Genomic DNA, 19,970 nt, shown 5'->3' on the forward strand with positions numbered 1-19,970 from the left:
GAAAGAGCATAAAAATGATTAACTTTAGGTATAAGTAGATACATTTAAACTATTATATCTGAGGGGGGGGGGGAGAGGAGAACCTGGATAAGGGAGTTAAGTATAACAGTATGGTATTGGAAAGTAAACTCCAATAGTTGCGGCAAGAGCGCTGCACAGTTGTATATCTTTGCGGGCTAAAAAAGAAAGAACCTCAAAAAAGCCCACAAAATCAAAGAGAGGAGAGAAAAAGGAAAAACATGGGGCTAATAGCCAGAGGAATAATCAAAAAGTGCTGGAGGGTTCTCAGTCTCATCCTCCTGGGTCGTCGTCTTCATCCCTTGGCGGTGTATTTTTAGAGGTGCGACGTCTTGGTCGTGCGGGTTTCAGAGTGGATGAATCTTGCCAGGGGGGGTGGTATAGGAAGAGGCTTCAGTCGATGGGCTTCACTGACAGTTTCTAGAACAGGTGGTTGATGAAGATGAATCTCCAATTCTTTGCAGATCGATTTAATATCGGCAGTGGATTTGATCAGGAACCTCCGGTCTTTAGCTGATATGGAGATACCGAAGAGAAACAGCCAGCGATATGGATAGTGCCTTTGTTGGAGAATAGAGGTGAGGGGTCTCAGATGGCGCCTTTTATAGAGTGTGGAGGCAGAAATATCTTGAAAAATCTGAACTGGGGTTCCCCCGAAGGTGATCGAGTCTGCTTTTCTGGCTCTTCTTAGAAGAAGGTCTTTAATTCTGAAGTCGAAAAAGCGACAAAGGATATCCCGTGGGGCTCCATCCAGTTTCGGCTTTGGTCTTAGTGCTCTGTGGACTTTTACCATATCGAGCTCGGGGGGGTGGGGGGGGGTTCAGAAGAGGTAAGGATCGAGCGGAAGATTTCAGTAGCAGTGGAAGTCAGAGCTTCTGGTAGAATGGATTCAGGGATACCCTTAAGTCTCAGATTGTTTGTCCTCTCTCTATTCTCGTGGTCTTCCAGAATAGTATAGATCCGGTTGATATGTTCCTCTTGCTGTTTATGGAACGATAAAGAAGAATTGGAGCACTGGATTATTCTTGAATGGGAAGCCTCTATCGCTTCAATTCTGTGGCCTAAGTGGTTGAGATCCTGTTTAATGTTTGAAAGGTCTCTACCTATGGGTTCTAGAGTTTTGCTCAAAATCCTTTTGATAAATGATCTAGTGACCTGGTCACCTCTTTCTTGGTCATCAGTATCTCCGTCACTCTCCCGTTCAGATTCTGTTTGGACCTCTTGGTCTCTCTCCTCCGAGCGAGAGGGTTTGATGGTGTTAGGTGGATTGCCTTGTTTTTTTAGGAATTTTTCCATGTCTGAGAGCTAGAATTAATGGATTTAGTGTTCGATCTTGTCAATTTCTGTGAGGATTTAACCATTTGGAGTATGGTATTCAGCAGATAAAAAGAACTCCCTATTCTCCTCTGAAAACCCCCTTAACGGTGATTACATCTTATAGATGTTGTAAAAAGAGAAGAAAAACTACTGGTTCAGGTAGGAGTAATGTCAGGTTGTAAGAGGAGGGTTCTTTAGTAGAGCAACTGAAGGACAACGCGTTTTAGTAATAATCTTTCAGCTACAGTCTATGGCCCTGGAGACTGTCGTATTAGCGGTAAGTCTGAGGTATTGTCATTTGTTACGCAATGAAGTGGTGAGTTCTGTACTAATAGAGGGGGTCTTTTTTCCGCTGAAGTTGGTCCTGGGATAAGCCCTGGAGGAAGGGGTCCAATAGCGATGGTACCAGTCCAGACCCCGCCACACAGCTTCCTCAGCGTAGAGCGACTCACCACGTGATCTCTCGGCGGTATGTCTGGAGGAGCCACTCCAGTGCCTTCACCCAGCCAGCCATGCCGACGATGACTCACCGGTGATCTCTGTGGCGAAGTCACAGGCACCAGGATGGGCCACACCTGATGAGGCGAGACAGCCGGGAGGTCGCCCCGGGGTGTCTGGCAGGCAGGTAGGCTATGTGGGTCCTCCCATGGGGCAGCGGCAACCCCTCGGCAGTCAGACCACGGTCGGAACAACTGTAACCGAGCAAGAGGAGGAAGGAGAGAGGGACCAGATGGGAGGCGTCGCCAGCAGCCCCTGATCCACTCACTCTCCGGAGGCCCCTACACCTCTTCCAGTCCCGGAGCTCCTTCGGGTAGGCTTGACGGGACCACTGCCACACATACGAGGGCGCCTCCAAGACCTCACCGGTGCGAACCCCTCTAAATGATCCGATGTTGTCCTAAATGCCTATTGATGATAAATATAATCCACTTGTGTGTAATTATTATTATTATTATTATTTATTTATTTATATAGCACCATTGATTCCATGGTGCTGTACATGAGAAGGGGTTACATACAAGTTACAAATATCATATACAGTAAACAAACTAACAATGACGGACTGATACAGAGGGGCGAGGACCCTGCCCTTGCGGGCATACATTCTACAGGATTATGGGGAAGGAGACAGTAGGTTGAGGGTTGCAGGAGCTCCGGTGTTGGTGAGGCGGTAGCTCCGGTGTTGGTGAGGCGGTAGCTCCGGTGTTGGTGAGGCGGTAGCTTCGTTGGTGATGAGGCAGCAGCGGTGTCAGTGCAGGCTGTAATCAAGTCTCCGTTTAAATGCACCTGCTCTGTGATAGTCTCAGGGTTCTGTTTGAACCACAGAGAGCATCATGAAGACCAAGGAACAAAACAGGCAGGTCCGTGATACTGTTGTGGAGAAGTTTAAAGCCGGATTTGGATATAAAATGATTTCCAAAACTTTAAACATCCCAAGGAGCACTGTGCAGGTGATCATATTGAAATTTAAGGAGTATCATACTACTGCAAATCTACCAAGACCCGACCGTCCCTCTAAACTTTCATCTCAAACAAGGAGAAGACTGATCAGAGATGCAGCCAAGAGGCCCATGATCACTCTGGATTAACTACAGAGATCTGCAGCTGAGGTGGGACAGTCTGTCCATAGGACAGCAATCAGTCGTACACTGCACAAATCTGGCCTTTATGGAAGAGTGGCAAGAAGAAAGCCATTTCTCAAAGATATCCATAAAAAGTGTTGATGAAAGTTTGCAGCAAGCCACCTGGGAGACACAACAAACACGTGGAAGAAAGTGCTCTGGTCAGATGAAACCAAAATCGAACTTTTTGGCAACAATGCGAATCAATATGTTTGGCGTAAAGGCAACACAGCTCATCACCCTGAACACACCATCCCCACTGTCAAACATGGTGGTGGCAGCATCATGGTTTGGGCCTGCTTTTCTTCAGCAGGGATGGGAAAGATGGTTAAAATTGATGGGAAGATGGATGGAGCCAAATACAAGACCATTCTTGAAGAAAACCTGTTGGAGTCTGCAAAAGACCTGAGACTGGGATGGAGATTTGTCTTCCAACAAGACAATGATCTCAAACATAAAGCAAAATCTACAATGGAATGGTTCACAAATAAACATATCCAGGTGTTAAAATGGCCAAGTCAAAGTCCAGACCTCAATCCAATAGAGAATCTGTGGAAAGAGCTGAAAACTGCTGTTCACAAACAATCTCCATCAAACCTCACTGAGCTCGAGCTGTTTGCCAAGGAAGAATGGGCAAGAATTTCAGTCTCTCGATGTACAAAACTGATAGAGACATACCCCAAGCGACCTGCAGCTGTAATCGCAGCAAAAGGTGGCACAACAAAGTATTAAGTTAAAGGGGACGAATAATATTGCACACCCCACTTTTCAGTTTTTGATTTTCCCCAAAAATTTAAAATAACCAATAAATTTCGTTCAATGTCACAATTGTGTTCCATTTATTGTTGATTCTTCACCAAAAATTTACATTTGGTATCTTTATGTTTGAAGCATGATATGTGGGAAAAGGTTGAAAAGTTCCATGGAGCTGAATACTTTTGCAAGGCACTGTATTAAAGAATCTCAACTGGATTATTGTCAAGGAACATGGCGTTTGCCCAAAGTCTGTAAAAGAGACTTGAATAATATCAACCAGTGAACGTCTGACATCAGGTATTCCCCAAAATAATTAGGCGATACATTAGCCATATTTCGCTATTAAATGGGAAACTTTTGGTAGGATGCTGATTAATATGATGCTTTGATATCTGCGCGCAGATGTCCTATTCAGAAGAAATCCACATTTTTAAAATGTAAATGAGTTGTTAAGATCTAAGGGTCAGATATAGATTTCAATGAGAATCTGCCTCCAGAGATTATTTTATATGAAAGGAGGAGATAGGCTAAGTTCACATTTGCGTTGTGCGGTGCTGCGTTGGTGAAAACACATGCAAAACGCAGCTTTTTGTGACGCATGCGTTCATTTTTGCATGATTTTTGGCACAGAAAAAATGCATCATGCAGCGTCCTCTGCGCCCTGACGCTTGCGCCAAAATGACGCATGCGACACAAAATGCAAGACAACGCATGTCCATGCGCCCCCCATGGTAAATATAGGGGCACAGGACGCATGCGTCGCAGCGGCTGCGCCCGACGCAGCACCGCACAACGCTAATGTGAACGTAGCCTTACCAGTGAGACAGTCTCCTGATCTACATGTCTCACACTGGTAATGCTCCCTTACATTTAATATAAGCTCTGGAGGCAGATTTTCATTGAAATCTATATCCGACCGTTAGATCTTAACAGCTGATTTACATATTAAGTAAAACATGGAACTTAATGGAATAAGACATCGGATTTCAGATATCAAGGTATCATTTTTTTCAACTTTCTATGACTTTCAAGTCCATATAGACAACTTAGAAGGGTTAGTCCTACTAAAACATTCCCTTTACTATGAACAATATATGCATCTGTAATAAATCTAGGTAGTGCAAATGTTCATTTGAGAAGAGAAAACTTTTATCATTGTTTAAAACTAAGCATGTTAATGATTGGAACATTAGGTAAGCTCATTAATATCTATCATTTTACTACTCTGTACTTTCATTTCATTGTCATAGGCAGGCATGTCATTTGCAAAGTGGGAGCGGAGTAGCTGAACTGGGGTGTAGCAGCCATTTATGCTGCAGACCACTGTATCCCAAACTCCAGTCTTCACATCCCCCCAACACGTCATGTTTTCAGGCTTTCCTTAGTATTGCACAGACAGTAGAATTATTATTAAGGCACCAGGAATTGGCACTAGTTCCCTTACCTGGAGGAAATCCTTCCTGAGCATACGATCTGTTCGGGGCCATGAGGATTGGTGTTTGGGAAACACCGCTGAAGGGGCAATAAAGTTAATTCGCTCCCGACAGCGGGACTCTCAGTGTGGTCGCCACATGGTTTCAGAATGCAACTATCCTGCAGATTAACCCTATATCTGCAGGTTAATAGCCTTTTTTCTCTTGACACATTCCCTTTAATGTATGACTAGGAACCCTCTGAACTTGTAGCTGCTGTTTCTTCATAAAAGTTCCAACTTTGCATGCAGTTTCTTTAACAGAAAAACTTTTCTTAATCTTTTTGTATTTCAGTTGCCTTGGTTTATAAACAGAGAATGAATAGGATTGTAATTACATATTTTGACGGAGGTAAAATAATGAAGGAGCTCACAGGGAATGCATGAAACAGTCATTAATAGTTGGATTTATGTATCCTGCTCCTTAGAGATAGGCAATATTCCTGATTAATGTTTCTTTTTATGTCAGCACAGCAAATATTTTTCAGACCCGCGGTACTGTGCAGAAGAACTGACTAATTCTATGTCAGTTTACTTCTGGGTATATAATCTAAATTGTGGAACAATTACAGAAATACGAGGATTGATAGTACATGACTGATGACCACTTCCACTACCAACTGCGTAATTCATCAGGCTGAGTAGGTGATACCGACACTGAGCTGGTCAGGAAATATTGGCCATATTTTATTTATATGTATGCAAACAAAACTCATCATTCCTGTAATCGGCCCTTCCACCATTCCTCTTATGTTTCTTACATGTGATATAAGTAATGGGTCTGAGCTTGTAAGTTTGCAGTGAGAAACGTCTTGTGATATTTATTAGTGCATTATATAATACAAAGAACAAGGTCATTAAAAGTGAAATGCGGGAAAGCAGATTTCGCTGCGGGCTTGCAATGGCTGATTACATGTTGGAGTAACCTGAATATGTCTCTCTGTTGTGGCAGCTCAGTGCATGAGTTGTAACTTTTACATCGCAGAAGTTATATAAGTAAAACAAAAAAAAAATAAAGAACGCAAAATATAAAAGGCTACAATTCTTACTTTGGACAGCAGAACAGTTCATTAAAATTGCAATAACAGACTATCTCACATCCGGCTCCCTGCAAAAAGTGGTTCTGGAGGTTTCCATTCAGAGGAAGAAGATCGTCTACTCCTTCAGGGATATTGTGACAGTTTCTATCTCTTAAAATCTTTTTATAACAGGAGAGGCGGCCAGCCGGAGTGGCATTAATTTCCCACATAGCAAATAACAGCAATGCTACTTGGACAACCTTCGTTGTAATATTAAGCATGACGTATACTGTTTTGGCGGTTTTCCACCTGAAAGATACAAAAAATAGTGTGCTTGTGAATGGTGTTGCCAGCAGGATAATTACAATGCAATTTAATAATTCAGACCTCAGGATGAGCATGCATTTATTACCAGGCTTAGTTGATAAGATAAATAAGATTTACTGTATGTATGGGTCTGTATTGGTGACCACATGTGTATCTTGACTTCAGCAAATCATTTGACAAAGTATCTCACACCATCCTTATTGAAAAAAGTATGGAATGGACAAGGCAACTGTTAGGGGGATTCATAACTGGCTTAGTGATTGGACCCAAAGAGTGGTCGTAAATGGCTGCACATCCAGTTGGCAGAATGTCTCAAGTTTGGTACCACAGGACTTTGTCCTGGGCCCTGTATTGTTCAACATCTTTAACAATGATTTAGATGAAGGAATTGAGGGTACACTGATTAAATTTGCTGATGACACAAAGCTAGGAGGTATAGCTAATACTAGAGAAGAGAGAGAGAGGATTTAAAAAGATATAAATAAACTGGAGCAGTGGGCAGCAACTAACAGAATGGTTTTTAACAGGGAAAATGCAAAGTACTACATCAGGCAATAAAAATGAAAAAGCATATAAGAATGGGAGGAATAGGGCTAAGCAACAGCACATGTGAAAAAGACTTGTGTATACTAATAGATCACAGACTGAACATGAGTCAACAGTGTGATGCAGCAGCAAAAAGGGCAAATACAATTCTGGGATGTATTAACAGAAGCATACAGTCTAGATCACGTGAAGTCATTATTGCCCTCTACTCCTCTTTGGTCAGACCTCATCTGGAATACTGTGTCCAGTTTTAGGCACCACATTTTAAAGAAGACATCAACAAACTGGAGCAAGTTCAGAGAAGAGTGATCAGAATAGTGACCGGTCTGCAAACCATGTCTCATGAGGAAAGGTTACAGGATTTGGGAATGTTTAGCTTGCAAAATAGAAGACTGAGAGGAGATTTAATAGCTGTCTACAAATATCTCAAGGGCTGTCACATTGTAGAAGGATCATCTTTATTCTCATTTGCACAAGGAAAGACTAGAAGCAATAGGATGAAACTGAATGGGAGAAGATACAGATTATATATTAGAAAAAACTTTTTGACAGTTAGAGTGATCAATGAGTGGAACAGGCTGCCGTGAGAGGTGGTGAGTTCTCCTTCAATGGAATTCTTCAAAGAGAAGCTGGACAGACATGTCTGGGATGATTTAGTGAATCCTGCTTTGAGCAGGGGGTTGGACCAGATGACCCAGGAGGTCCCTTCCAACTCTACCATTCTGTGATTCTATGTAAGGTTGGTGTAAATTTGCTTATTTGGGAGTCATATTATTTCAATGTGGAGTAGGTCCTGAATACAGAGTCAATGTTATTTTTTCTTTTTCAAGACACAGCATTCTCAGCAGATGCCACATAACAGCCGTATCTTCCACAAAAGGGTAAAGGCAAACTGGTATGTACCAAAGACAGTGATTTCAGAATGCAGCCCTCTTACTGGGACCCAAAACTCAACATAATATTTGAACATTTTAAAGTGAACCTGTTAAGTTGAAAATGGTGGCCAATCTACAGATAGGATATTGTGTTTTTTACACTGAAATCCCTAGTACAGTGAAAGCCCTAGTCTCTTTATGACTGTGCATGCAGAGATACCTGTCAATCCCTATTAGTATGACCATAACTATACTGGCACCAGGGTTTTCAAATAAAATAGAAATTATGCTGAAAATTTTCTTACAAACTGATATATCATTCTGCTCAGCTTCTGTACCTCGCTGCAAACAGATAGGACTGCTTGCACAATGTGACAGCTTCTCTTTATGTTTAACATCCAAAGGACAATCGTTAATTCAATTGTCTTCCAATTGCATCCTACTGTTATGACTGTATAAGCACACTCACACCGGATACATACAAACCAGGATAGACAAACACCTGAACCCAACAGGTCCCTGATCAGACTAGGAAAGTCCCTAATCTGACCCTGATTAGTCCCTGTCTGACCACGGAGGTTGGCACCCTAAGTATAGTATAAGCAATGGTGTCCCCACTCAACGTTGAATTACCCTGAATGTCCTGAACTGCACCCTCTCTATAAGCAACACTAGAACAATAATAACTATAAAGTGAAATACACAAAAATTGGAGGAAAACGCACAGGCCTATGAACTTGTTCAAGCAGACACACAGAAAAGATGGAATAAAATAAGAAGAACCACCCAACAAAGAGAATACGTGGAAAAACTCCCAGACGCCAAACGTACAGTAAAAGAAAGGAAAGGTTGCTGGGGATGAAGACACAAAAGCAAACCAAAGGAAGAGCAACAGAGATTAACCAGGTAAAATAATCCCTAGCTGATTAACTGAATCTCCAAACACCATCTGTCTGGAAATATTGTCAGCAAAGATGCAGGTGCAGAGTGAGTATAAATAGCCCCTCCCAAGAAGTGATAGGCTAAACCAAATTGAGAAGTGAATGACACCTGAATAGAAGCAAACCAAAGAAAGGAAAGCAAAGACAAAAGAACCATCAGCAGTTGGACAGAGACCAAAATTGGCTGTGACTTAGCAGAAAGGGAAACCGACCATGCCACAAGAAGTCACCGGTATCACGACTCTGATGTCGGGTGACCCGGGACCAGGTGCTCCTTCCCTGTCCCTAATGCTAGAGGTGCCCTAGGTCACCCTGTTCCTCGGATTACTTCTGATGGTGAAGACTCCAGGGCCACGTACCTTGCCTTAGCTCCTGAATCCGCCCTTAGTCTGTACCCTTCCCCCACTCAGGGAAGAGGGGAGTAGTAGTGTACCGTAATATCGTAATACACAAACTAGACTAATAAGGTAATACGAACAGGGGTAACGAAAAGTACCAAGGATACAAATATACACACACAAATAACAGAGGGATGCCACTGGGGAGTGGAGGATGAGGTTAAACCAAAGTAGGATAAGAAAGGGAATAATCCCACACTCAAAACCTAGCAATAGTCACAGCTAAATCCACCAACTGCCTTCTCTAATAACCAGCTCCAGCCATGCAGAAAAAGCTAGCTGACAATGAGTGCTTGCCAGGACCCAGTTTATATAGGAGATGGGAGTGGCTAACAGTGCACAGCTGAGAGCCTTAGCTCCAGGAGCTCTCAACAGAGCAGAGTTATTTAATCATATGAACATATATTTTAACATCATATAAGAATGAATAATGAACAATAAACAGTGATTGAAAGGGGACAAAGGAACAGAAATCAGAGTCGAATATCGAGATATTCTATGAAAGCAATAACATTGTTATTTCCAGTGTAGAAATCATTCTTGTCACCAGTGTAAGATCTATGGGGACATTCCTCAATAATGTGCTGAATTGTTTGATGGTCAGCTTCACAGTCACAGGCAGAAGAGTCAGGTTTTCCCCACTTATGCAAAAGATCTGCACAGGGTAACCCAGGTTTTCCTTGGTAAATTGAAGCCTGGTGGTGTATTTTGTAAGTGAGGAAATGTTTGAACAGAGGAGATTAACCCCTTTAACTGCCCAAAGAAATTTACACCATTTAATATGAAGGTGAAGTGCTTCAAGATCTAACCAGTGCAGGAGTAGGAGAAATCCGACACTGCGGTCTTCTGGCTCCTCTCTGTCGCAGTAAACCCGTGACAACTGGACCGAGTCCTGAAACAGAGGCACGACACCTTCCCATCAATCTATATTGATCTAATTCTACAGGGACACATTGAGACGTCAAGGCAGAATTTGTTCTGGATCATTATATGTGAAGTCCCGCATATACATAGATAGCTATCGGCCCATAGATATCTCTCTCGACTCTCCCTTATACGGGAACATTTCTTCGGTCAAGTATGAGTGAAATGATGCCCAAATTATGTGACAGCAGCTTATCTCCCCATCAAACAAAAGTAATTGACTGAATTTCATCTGCTAGATCCTTATGTCCCCCAATATAATCTGTTTAGGGAACAGTTTGGAGACACCCATACATATTAGATAGTCAGCTGAAATTTGATGACTTTTCTATACATTTTCTATAATATCAATAGATATACAGTATATGACAAAAAACCATGGTAAAGTTTTTAGTAATTCATAAATTTGTAACCATGTGCTAAATAGGATTAATATAGCCTATCATCAACTACTACATAGATCCAAAAGACAAATGATGATCAAGAGGCAATAATATCAATATAAAAACCATAATTTTATTAATATAAAATTATATTAATAGAATTATGGTTTTTATATTGATATTATTGCCTCTTGATCATCATTTGTCTTTTGGATCTATATTTTCTATAATATTCAGCTGACCCTCATATTGGCCAGCAATCCCAGGAAGCACCGTGCACAGGAGAACATGGGAGAGTAAATCCCACACAAAAGGTTCCAAGGTAGTAGAGGATCCAGCACATTTATTTTTATGTGGTTTACTATTTGACCTATATTTGATACTTTCTCAAGATAATCCTGCACAGCATGTATTTAAGGCTATTAGCATATATTTTGTGCATTTTTTCTTTGTAATTTTATTATTAAATTTAAATATTTTCTTATGAAGCCTAGAGGAATGTGTCCCCAATCTGGAATATATGAGCTTAATGAACCAAGTACATATATTGGATGCTTTGTAACGACAATCTTTCTCCTGCAATGTCTAGTTATGGTTAAGAGCAAAAAGGTTTCAAATGTGTAATAACTTCCATGTCTTATAGACCTTATGCCTAATCTTTTTCTGGAATATACATTGACTAGATGGTGGCCTGATTCTAACGCATCGGGTATTCTAGAATATGTATGTATATAGCAGCCACGTAGTATATAACACAGGCCACGACATATTCTTGAATACCCGATGCGTTAATACAGGCCATGTAGTATATAACAGTGGCCACGCTGTATATAACAATGGCCACGCAGTATATAACACAGTCCAAACAGGCCAAACAGTATATAACAAAGCCCACGCAGTATATAACATTGCCCACATAGTATATAACACTGGCCACATAGTATATAACATTGATCACCAAGTATATAACACTGCCCACATAGTATATAGCAGCCATGTAGTATATAATGCAGCCCACACAGTATATAACACTGCCCACGTAGTATATAGCAGCCATGTAGTATATAATGCAGCCCACACACTATATAACACTGCCCACGTAGTATATAGCAGCCATGTAGTATATAACGCAGCCCACACAGTATATAACATTGCCCACATAGTACATAACACTGCTCACATAGTACATAGTAGCCATGTAGTATATAACGCAGCCCACACAGTATGTAGCACAGCCCACATAGTATATAGCAATGTGGGCACTATATGCGTGGTTAAAAAAGACTTAAAATATAAAATAAACATATACTCACCTTCCTAAGGCCAATTGAAGTCCTGGCGCCTGTGTGCGGTGCATGCGGCAGCTTCCGGTCCCAGGGTTGGTATGAGCGCAGGACCTTTGATGACGTCGCGGTCACATGACCGTGACGTCATGGAAGGTCCTTCTCGCATAGCATCCTTGGCACCGGAACCTGCCGCTTGTACTGCCGAGGACACCGCACCACATCGGAGGGTGAGAATAACCTTTTTATTATTATTATTATTATTATTATTTGTAACATTAGATCTTTTTACTATTGATGCTGCATATGCGTCATCAATAGTAAAAAGTTGGTCAAACAGGGTTAATAGCTGCATTAATGGAGTGCGTTACACCGCGGCATAATGCGGTCCATTAACGCTGCCATTAACCCTGTGGGAGGGCTGACTGAAGGGGAGTATGGAGCGGGCACTGACTGCGGGGAGGAAGGAGTGGCCATTTTGCCGCCGGACTGTGCCCGTCACTGATTGGTCGTAGCAATTGTCGTGGGCGTTTTGCCACGACCAATCAGCGACTTGGATTTCCATGACAGACAGAGACGGAAGTGACCCTTAGACAATTATATAGCAGATGGAGATGTTTTTAACAATTTTGTAATAAATATTAATTTTAGCTCATGTGCTCTTGTGTGCTGGATCCCTGTGTGTTGCCCTGCAGGATAGAGCTGTATATAAAGCAGGGGCTGAGGGGAATGATATACTTCAGGAAGGGGTTGTGAATGGCACAGAATTTCTGGAAAGAACATCTCGCCAACCATTAAGCATGGGGGTGGGTCAATCATGATTTGGGGTTGAGTTGCAGCCAATGGCACAAGGAACATTTCACAAGTAGAGTGAAGAAAGGATAACATTATATGTGAAAAAAAGCTGAAATTGAAAAGAGGATGGTTTCTACAAATGATTCTAAACATACGTTAAAATCCACAAGAGACTACCTCAAGAGGTGCAAGCTGATAGTTTTACAATGGCCCTCACAGTCCCCTGCTCAAAATCAATGAAAATCTGTGGCTAGACCTCAAGAGAGCAGTGCATACAAGACGACCCAAAAATCTCACAGAACTGGAAGAATTTTCCAAAATAAAATGGATGAAAATCCCTCAAACAAGAATTTGAAAACTCTTGACTGACTACAAAAAGCGTTTACAAGGTGTGAAACTTTCAAAAGGGGATGCTACTAGGTACTAACCATGCAGGGTGCCCAAACTTTTGCATCAGCCCATTTTGGTTTTTGTAATTTTTAAAATGTAACATCTGAGAAAAAATATTTTTTTTGTCTAAAATACAAAGGAAATGTGTCATCTTTAACTTTAGGCCTTTTAGAGATAATTTAATCTTCAACTTGCTGAACTGTTCACAACAACAGTAATTTTAAGTAGGGGTGCCCACACTATTAGATGTCATTGTATTTGTTGGCTTCTAAATGTCAAACAAAGTCCTGTCTCCAACAAGACAAGGATCTGATAAACTTGTATATGTCAACTATCTCCACAATTTTCCCTGAAGTGGTCTGCTTTTGAGGCAGTAATTATTTTTACAAGAAGAATAAAGTCGTGTGTCTGTGACCCTTGTGGTTGGCTCTTAAACGATTGAGCTCAAGAAAAAAATGGAATAAACGTGGATTTATTCTCTTCTGCGGAATAACTGAAGAACCGAGCATGTTAAAATAAAATGTGGTTAAAATTCAACGCGTTTAAAAGTACTGAGACTTCTTCATCAGGAAATACCACAAATTTCCTGATGAAGAAGTCTCAGTACTTTGAAATGCGTTGAATAAGGTCAGGTAAGTTTACTGGCCAATCTAGCACAGTGTTTTTAAACCAGGTTTTGTTACTTTTGGCAGTGTGGACAGGTGCTAAGTCTTGCTGGAGAATGAAATTTTCATCTCCAAAAAGCTTGTCGGCAGAGGGAAGCATGAAGTGCTCTAAAATTTCCTGGTAGAAAGCTTTGCTGACTTTGGTCTTGATAAAACAAAGTGGATCTACACCAGCAGATGACATGGCTCCCAAACCATCACTGATTGTGGAAACCTCACACTAGACCTCAAGCAGCTTGGATTGTCTGTATCTCTACTCTTCCTCCGGACCTTGATTTCCAAATGAAATGCAAAATTTACTTTAATCTGAAAACAATACCTTGGATCACTGGGCAACAGTCTAGTTCTTTTTCTCCTTGGCCCAGGTAAGATGCTTCTGGCGTTGTCTATTGGTCATGAGTGGCTTGAAACAAGGAATATGACACTTGAAGCCCATGTCCTGGATACATCTGTATCTGGTGGCTCTTGAAGCAATGAGTCCACTCCTTGTGAATCTCCCCCAAATTTTTAATGGTCTTTGTTTAACAATCCTTTCAAGGCTGCGGTTACCCTGGTTGCCTGACCTAAACCCAATTGAGCATCTCTGCAGAGACCTGAAAATGGCTGTCCACCAACGTTCACCATCCAACCTGACGGAACTGGAGAGGATCTGCAAGGAAGAATGGCAGAGGATCCCCAAATCCAGGTGTGAAAAACTTGTTGCATCATTCCCAAGAAGACTCATGGCTGTACTAGCTCAAAAGGGTGCTTCTACTCTATACTGAGCAAAGGGTATGAATACTTATGACCATTTGGTATTTCAGTTTTTCTTTTTAATAAATTTACAAAAATTACTACATTTCTGCTTTTTTCAGTCAAGATGGGTTGCAGAGTGTACATTAATGAGAAAAAAAAAAGAACTTTTTTGAGTTTACCAAATGGCTGCAATGAAACAAAGAGTGAAAAATTTAAAGGGGTCTGAATACTTTCTGTACCTGCTGTATATATATATATATATACACACACACACACACACACACACACACACACACACACACACACACACACACACAGTCATGGCCGAAAGTTAAATTGTTCCAGAGATTGAAATATTTCTCCCAGAAAATTATTTGCCTTTTTTCTCAGTTTTTTTTGTGTTGTTCCAACACACACAAAGGAAATAAACATGTGTATAACATAACGTGTGAAATTGCATTAATTTTTTGGGAGAAATACTTCATTTTCTGGAACAATTTCAAGAGGGCCAACACTATATATACAGTTTATAGTGGAATAAAGCATGATTTTTTTTCAGTTGTAAAGTGATTAGTCTGGAAACTCAACAATGAAGGGCTCAGCTGCACCACCTTCTGTTTAACCAGGATAATGCATTGAAATAGCTTCTGCATTTCTTCTGATCAGCAGTTGAATGTTAAATCTATGCTATGATTGAAGAAGATCAGCATTGGCTGAGGACAAGGAATACATGGATTTTTATTCATCATATTTTCTCACTGATGAATGTTCCTTTTGATCCTTGGGATGAAACTGCTCAATTTCTGTGCATAATTTATAATACGTCCTAATAACAAAACTATATTTCTAAAAACTAAAGTGGTTGTTCATTACTTGTACAACCCCTTTTAAAATCCTGTAGTTCCCCCTGTAAAATAATAAACGTATAATTATAACTCCCGCACGGACGCCATTCCAGCTTTGTCTACCAGCACTTGCGTGAAATTGTTATGCCACGTTAGTGATGTAGCCTACCAGCGGCTGCTCATGGGCTACAGCGCCAACACTTTCTCCAGACATCAAGGTTTCATCTGAGGGAAGTGTGAGTGTTGTGTAAGGGTGTGACAGAGACTGTCATGCATCTGCCCCCAAAGACAACAATTGTGTAGTGTGAATATTGACATGCGGTTTTATTACGTTTTATGGTATAATGTAAAATACATAGAATATTATAGGTACTGATGCTGTTGTGTGGGCACTGCAAAGTACCACCTAAGGTACCACTGGTATAGGGAAAGTATAGGGTATAGGTCAGTACTTAGCTGATTATATATAGGAACATTAAGGCAGATAGGCAGAGGTGGGTATTATTAATCATTAGTGATAAAAGTAGTGAGTTAAGATACAGTTAAATGTTTGGGACCAGCCCAGGATGGGAGTTGTGAGGTCAAATCAAAAGGAAAGGTACTTCCTGATTTAGTTAGTCTGGGCAAGTGAGGTTCTTATGAAGCTGAAGTTCAAGGTGTAGTGGGCTGGAGGAACATGGAGTTAATATTGTTCTGTCAGCATGAGATTGTACAAAATTTCCTTTGAGCCGTCCTGTAACGTCTGTCACTGAGGAGAGTGCCTTAATCCCTTCCATACAGGAGAAACCGGACAGGGAACCAAGTAAGGGAAATGTAGCAGATCTCAGGAGTGCTGTGGTGCAAGACAAAAGTTCTTATGACTGACAGAGCTGTTAAAGTAGGAACAGTCCGAGCTGAATGCAAGCAAAGGCTTGAAATGTACTGTGTTGATGGAACAACAAGAGGAGGGTGCTGTGTCCATTACTGCATGGTAAAGACTGATGTACTTGAACTGTCTAGTAAAGTTGAACGTGTTAAAATGAACCGGGTGTCCCCAGATACGTGTGCGGCTGTTCCTGGAACTAAAGATGTGGATGCAGCGGAGCCCTCTGACTTACAAGTGAGTACCTTGGACACAGCACAACACTTATGGGCTGGAACACTATTTATTTGTAAAGTTCCAGGGAGTGGGAGAGCAGTCCCTCGACCATGACTACCGCCCTGGGTACCTTACAGGTGCAGTCCCTCAGAGCCCCCGCAGCACTCATGTGGCATAACAATGTCACATGAGTGCCAGGAGACGTAGTGCTGAAATCTTTGGAATGGCGCTAATGTGGGAGGGTAGTGTAAGTATTTTATTTTACACAGGGGTCTACAGTATTTAAGAATTGGTTGTCCAAGTAGTTGGCAAACCCTTGAAATAAAATCTGATTTCCACAGAGCACGAAAAGCTAACAAGCTGCTACCATTCAATCCGTGCAACAGCTTGAGGCATAACAATTTAAAAAAAAAAAAGACAATTTTGAAGTTAAAGGGAATAACTTACTGATAGGGGAAAACATACTGATTGCAGGGGGTCTGACCACTGAGATCTCCACCAATCCCAATGACAGAACAATGAGAACGGGTTTCTGCAGAGCCCCAACTTGATTGGAATTGAGGTATACATGCTTGACTTTAACCGGTCGATTGTCTATGGAGGCTAGAATTAATCTAGTGCAATACTTTGTTTTTTTCTAGCAGTCCCAGACAATGAATAGAGCAAAGGACAAACATGAGTACCACAAATTAGAGGAGGCTACGCAGAGTCCCTTAACCATGGTTCCAGATGCCCATTCTTGAGATTTTTGGGTGCCCATCGTCCAGACCCGCTGTGAACAATAAGTTAAGTTACTGCTTATTTCAAGGAAAAAATACGAGAGCTTATTTAAAATGTTATGACATGGAAAAAGCGACAAAAAGAAATTATAAAAATAAAAAAAACGACTGAAATTCATGTCACTTTTTTTATACAAGTATATATTTGGGTGGAAGGGCCCTGAATAATGATATATTTAATTAAATGTATTGGTGCTTAAAGGGAATCTGTCACCACGCAAATTATACTGGTTATACAGTGGCATGTAAAACTTTGGGCACCCCTGGTCAAAATTACTGTTATTGTGAACAGTTATGCAAGTTGAAGATAAAATGATCTCTAAAAAGCCTAAAGTTAAAGATAACACATTTCCTTTGTATTTTATGCAAATATATATATATTTTCACATTTTACAGTTTAAAAATTCTACAAAGGAAAATAGACCTATGCAAAGGTTTGGGTACCCTTTGAGATTTGTGTGCTCAAATAACTTTGACCAAGGTTTTAGACCTTAATTAGCCTGTTAGGGTTGTTGCTTGTTCATTATCATCATTAGGAAAGGCCAGGTGATGCAAATTTCCCAGCTTTATAAAAACGCAGCCTCCTCTGTCCTTGTGCCAAAAAACAGCAGCTTTGCAATCTTCTAAGAAGCTGCCTAGCACTCGGAAAATGAAAATGGTGGAGGCCCACAAAGCAGGAAAAGTCTATAAGTAGACCGCAAAGTGTCTTCAAGTTGCGCTTTCCTCAGTTCAAAATGTAATTAAGAAATGGCAGTTAATAGGAACAGTGGAATTCAAGATAAGGTCTGGAAGACCAAGCAAAATTCCAGTGAGACCTGCTCATAACATTGCTAGAGAGGCAAATTAGAACCCATGCTTGACTGCAAAAGATCATCAGAAAGATTTAGCAGACTCTGGAGTTGTGGCCCATTGGTCTATGGTTCAGAGACATCTGCACAAATATGGTCTTCATGGAAGAGTCATCGGAAGAAAACCTCTCCTGTGTCCTTACCATTGAATTCAGCATCAGAATTATGCAAAAGAACATCTAAACAAGCCTGATGCATTTTGGAATCAAGTCCTTTGGACCTATGAGGCTAAAATACAACTCTTTGGCCTCAGTAAACAAAGGTATGTGTGGAATTTCACAGAATTTCAGGAAAGAACATCTCGCCAACCAATAAGAATGGGGGTGAATCAATCAATCTTTGGGTTGGGTTGCAGCCAAAGGCATAAGGAATGTTTCTCGGGTAGAAGGAAGAATGGATTCAATGAAATTTCAACAAATTCTTGATGCAAACATAACACCATCTATAAAAAAGCTGAAGTTGAAGAAATTATGGTTTCTACAAATGGATAATGATCCTAAACACAAATCAAAATCCACAATAGACTACCTCAAAAGACGCAAGCTTATGGTTTCACAATGGTCCTCATCTTCAACTTGCTTAACTGTTCACAATAGCAGAAATTTTGATCGGGGGTGCCCAGACTTTTATATGCTACTGTGGAATTCTGAAAAGAGTGAGATTTGTATGCCTCATATCCAATGCCTTGTTGTTGATAAATCATATTTTATCACTTTATATAAATGACCTCTTCCAGGCTATGGGGAGGATGGTGCCTGGGAGATCACTCTGCCTCCATGGCTGACTTTAAATAAAACAGGATTTACGAGTGTTAGACAAGTAACTAACACAGAACAGGAGAAATGAAATTTGTCTTCTTGCAAACACATTTTTGCTTCTTTCTCAGCTCTGTTGTATTGCAAGAATATTACGACCCTGTCTGCTTGTGACATGAAAGCTGAAGCTGAGAGGAACCTGCAGATGTCAGTTATAACCATAAACAGGTCTGTAGTGAAGTTATTAGAGCAGAGAGTGGCCATCATCACACTAGTGATGGGTCATTCGCGAATGAACATAGACAAAGAGTCAGCTCCCTGCTGTGAACGACTGGAGTCGACACCACAGTGAGAGCCACTGAATTCTCTTAATGTCTCTCACGGGGCGTAAAATTCAAATGTTCAGAGGACAAAACCCTGCCCATCCAAACAAAACCCTTCCCATTCATCAATTTAATTCCCTAACTGCAAGTTGGCGTGGTTCAGCCACATGTGGGCGGTGTTTCGGATGTGTTAATGTCATCCTAAATATGTGTTCATCCAGGGTGCACACATATTTAATAGGGATCCATTATGGGTCCAAAAGGGCTGGCTCTTTTTGGTGAGAGGAGCCAAGAGAGCCACATCTCCAAAAATCTCCAAAAAGAGCTAGACTGCCAATCACTGCATCACATCTCATGCTGGTAACTCCCCCTTCATGTACAGTGATCTCTGGAGTCAGAGTTATCTTCTAACCAGTGTCCTCCGTCCTCAGAGCCTGGAAGTGGTAATTTAAATAAAATGATAAAAGATTATTTATCTAAAACAGGGCATCTGATATGAGACACAGAGATAGAACTTTTTTTCAGCAATCTATATCCTGTATGGCCATATTAATAGTCTTGATAGGTCAAATGTGCTGACAGGTTCTCTTTAAAGTGAATCTGTCAGCAGAATTGTGCTCAGGTAACCTACAGACAGTGTCAGGTTGGTGCCATTATACTGATTAAAATGTTACCTTGGTTGAGGAAATCCATCTTGTGGTTGTTGTGTAATCTTTATTTTCAGTTTTTAGTTAATGATATACTCGTGCTCAGGGGCGACCTGGGGTCTTCATAAGGTGCTATGCTTAGATATTCATCTGTATGGGTTCTGACAGGTCACTGATCCCTCCGTAACCTGCCTCCTAGTTTACATAATGAATATTATATACAGTGGGGC

The 19,970-nt window shown here is 41.0% G+C and overlaps 1 protein-coding gene across 1 annotated transcript in view; it reads right to left on the reverse strand.

The window, feature by feature from the left end:
• Window positions 1–6,229: 6,229 nt before the first annotated feature.
• SCRG1 (stimulator of chondrogenesis 1) overlaps window positions 6,230–19,970 on the reverse strand; it is an 83,262-nt gene continuing 69,521 nt past the window's right edge. The window contains exon 2 of the mRNA XM_069745767.1: window positions 6,230–6,512. Coding sequence (XP_069601868.1) covers window positions 6,230–6,484 — 255 coding nt within the window. The 5' untranslated portion in view covers window positions 6,485–6,512. The remainder of the gene's footprint in view (window positions 6,513–19,970) is intronic.

The sequence above is a fragment of the Ranitomeya imitator genome, chromosome 1 (assembly GCF_032444005.1).
Source record: "Ranitomeya imitator isolate aRanImi1 chromosome 1, aRanImi1.pri, whole genome shotgun sequence".
In the NCBI taxonomy this organism is placed as follows: Eukaryota; Metazoa; Chordata; class Amphibia; order Anura; family Dendrobatidae; genus Ranitomeya; species Ranitomeya imitator.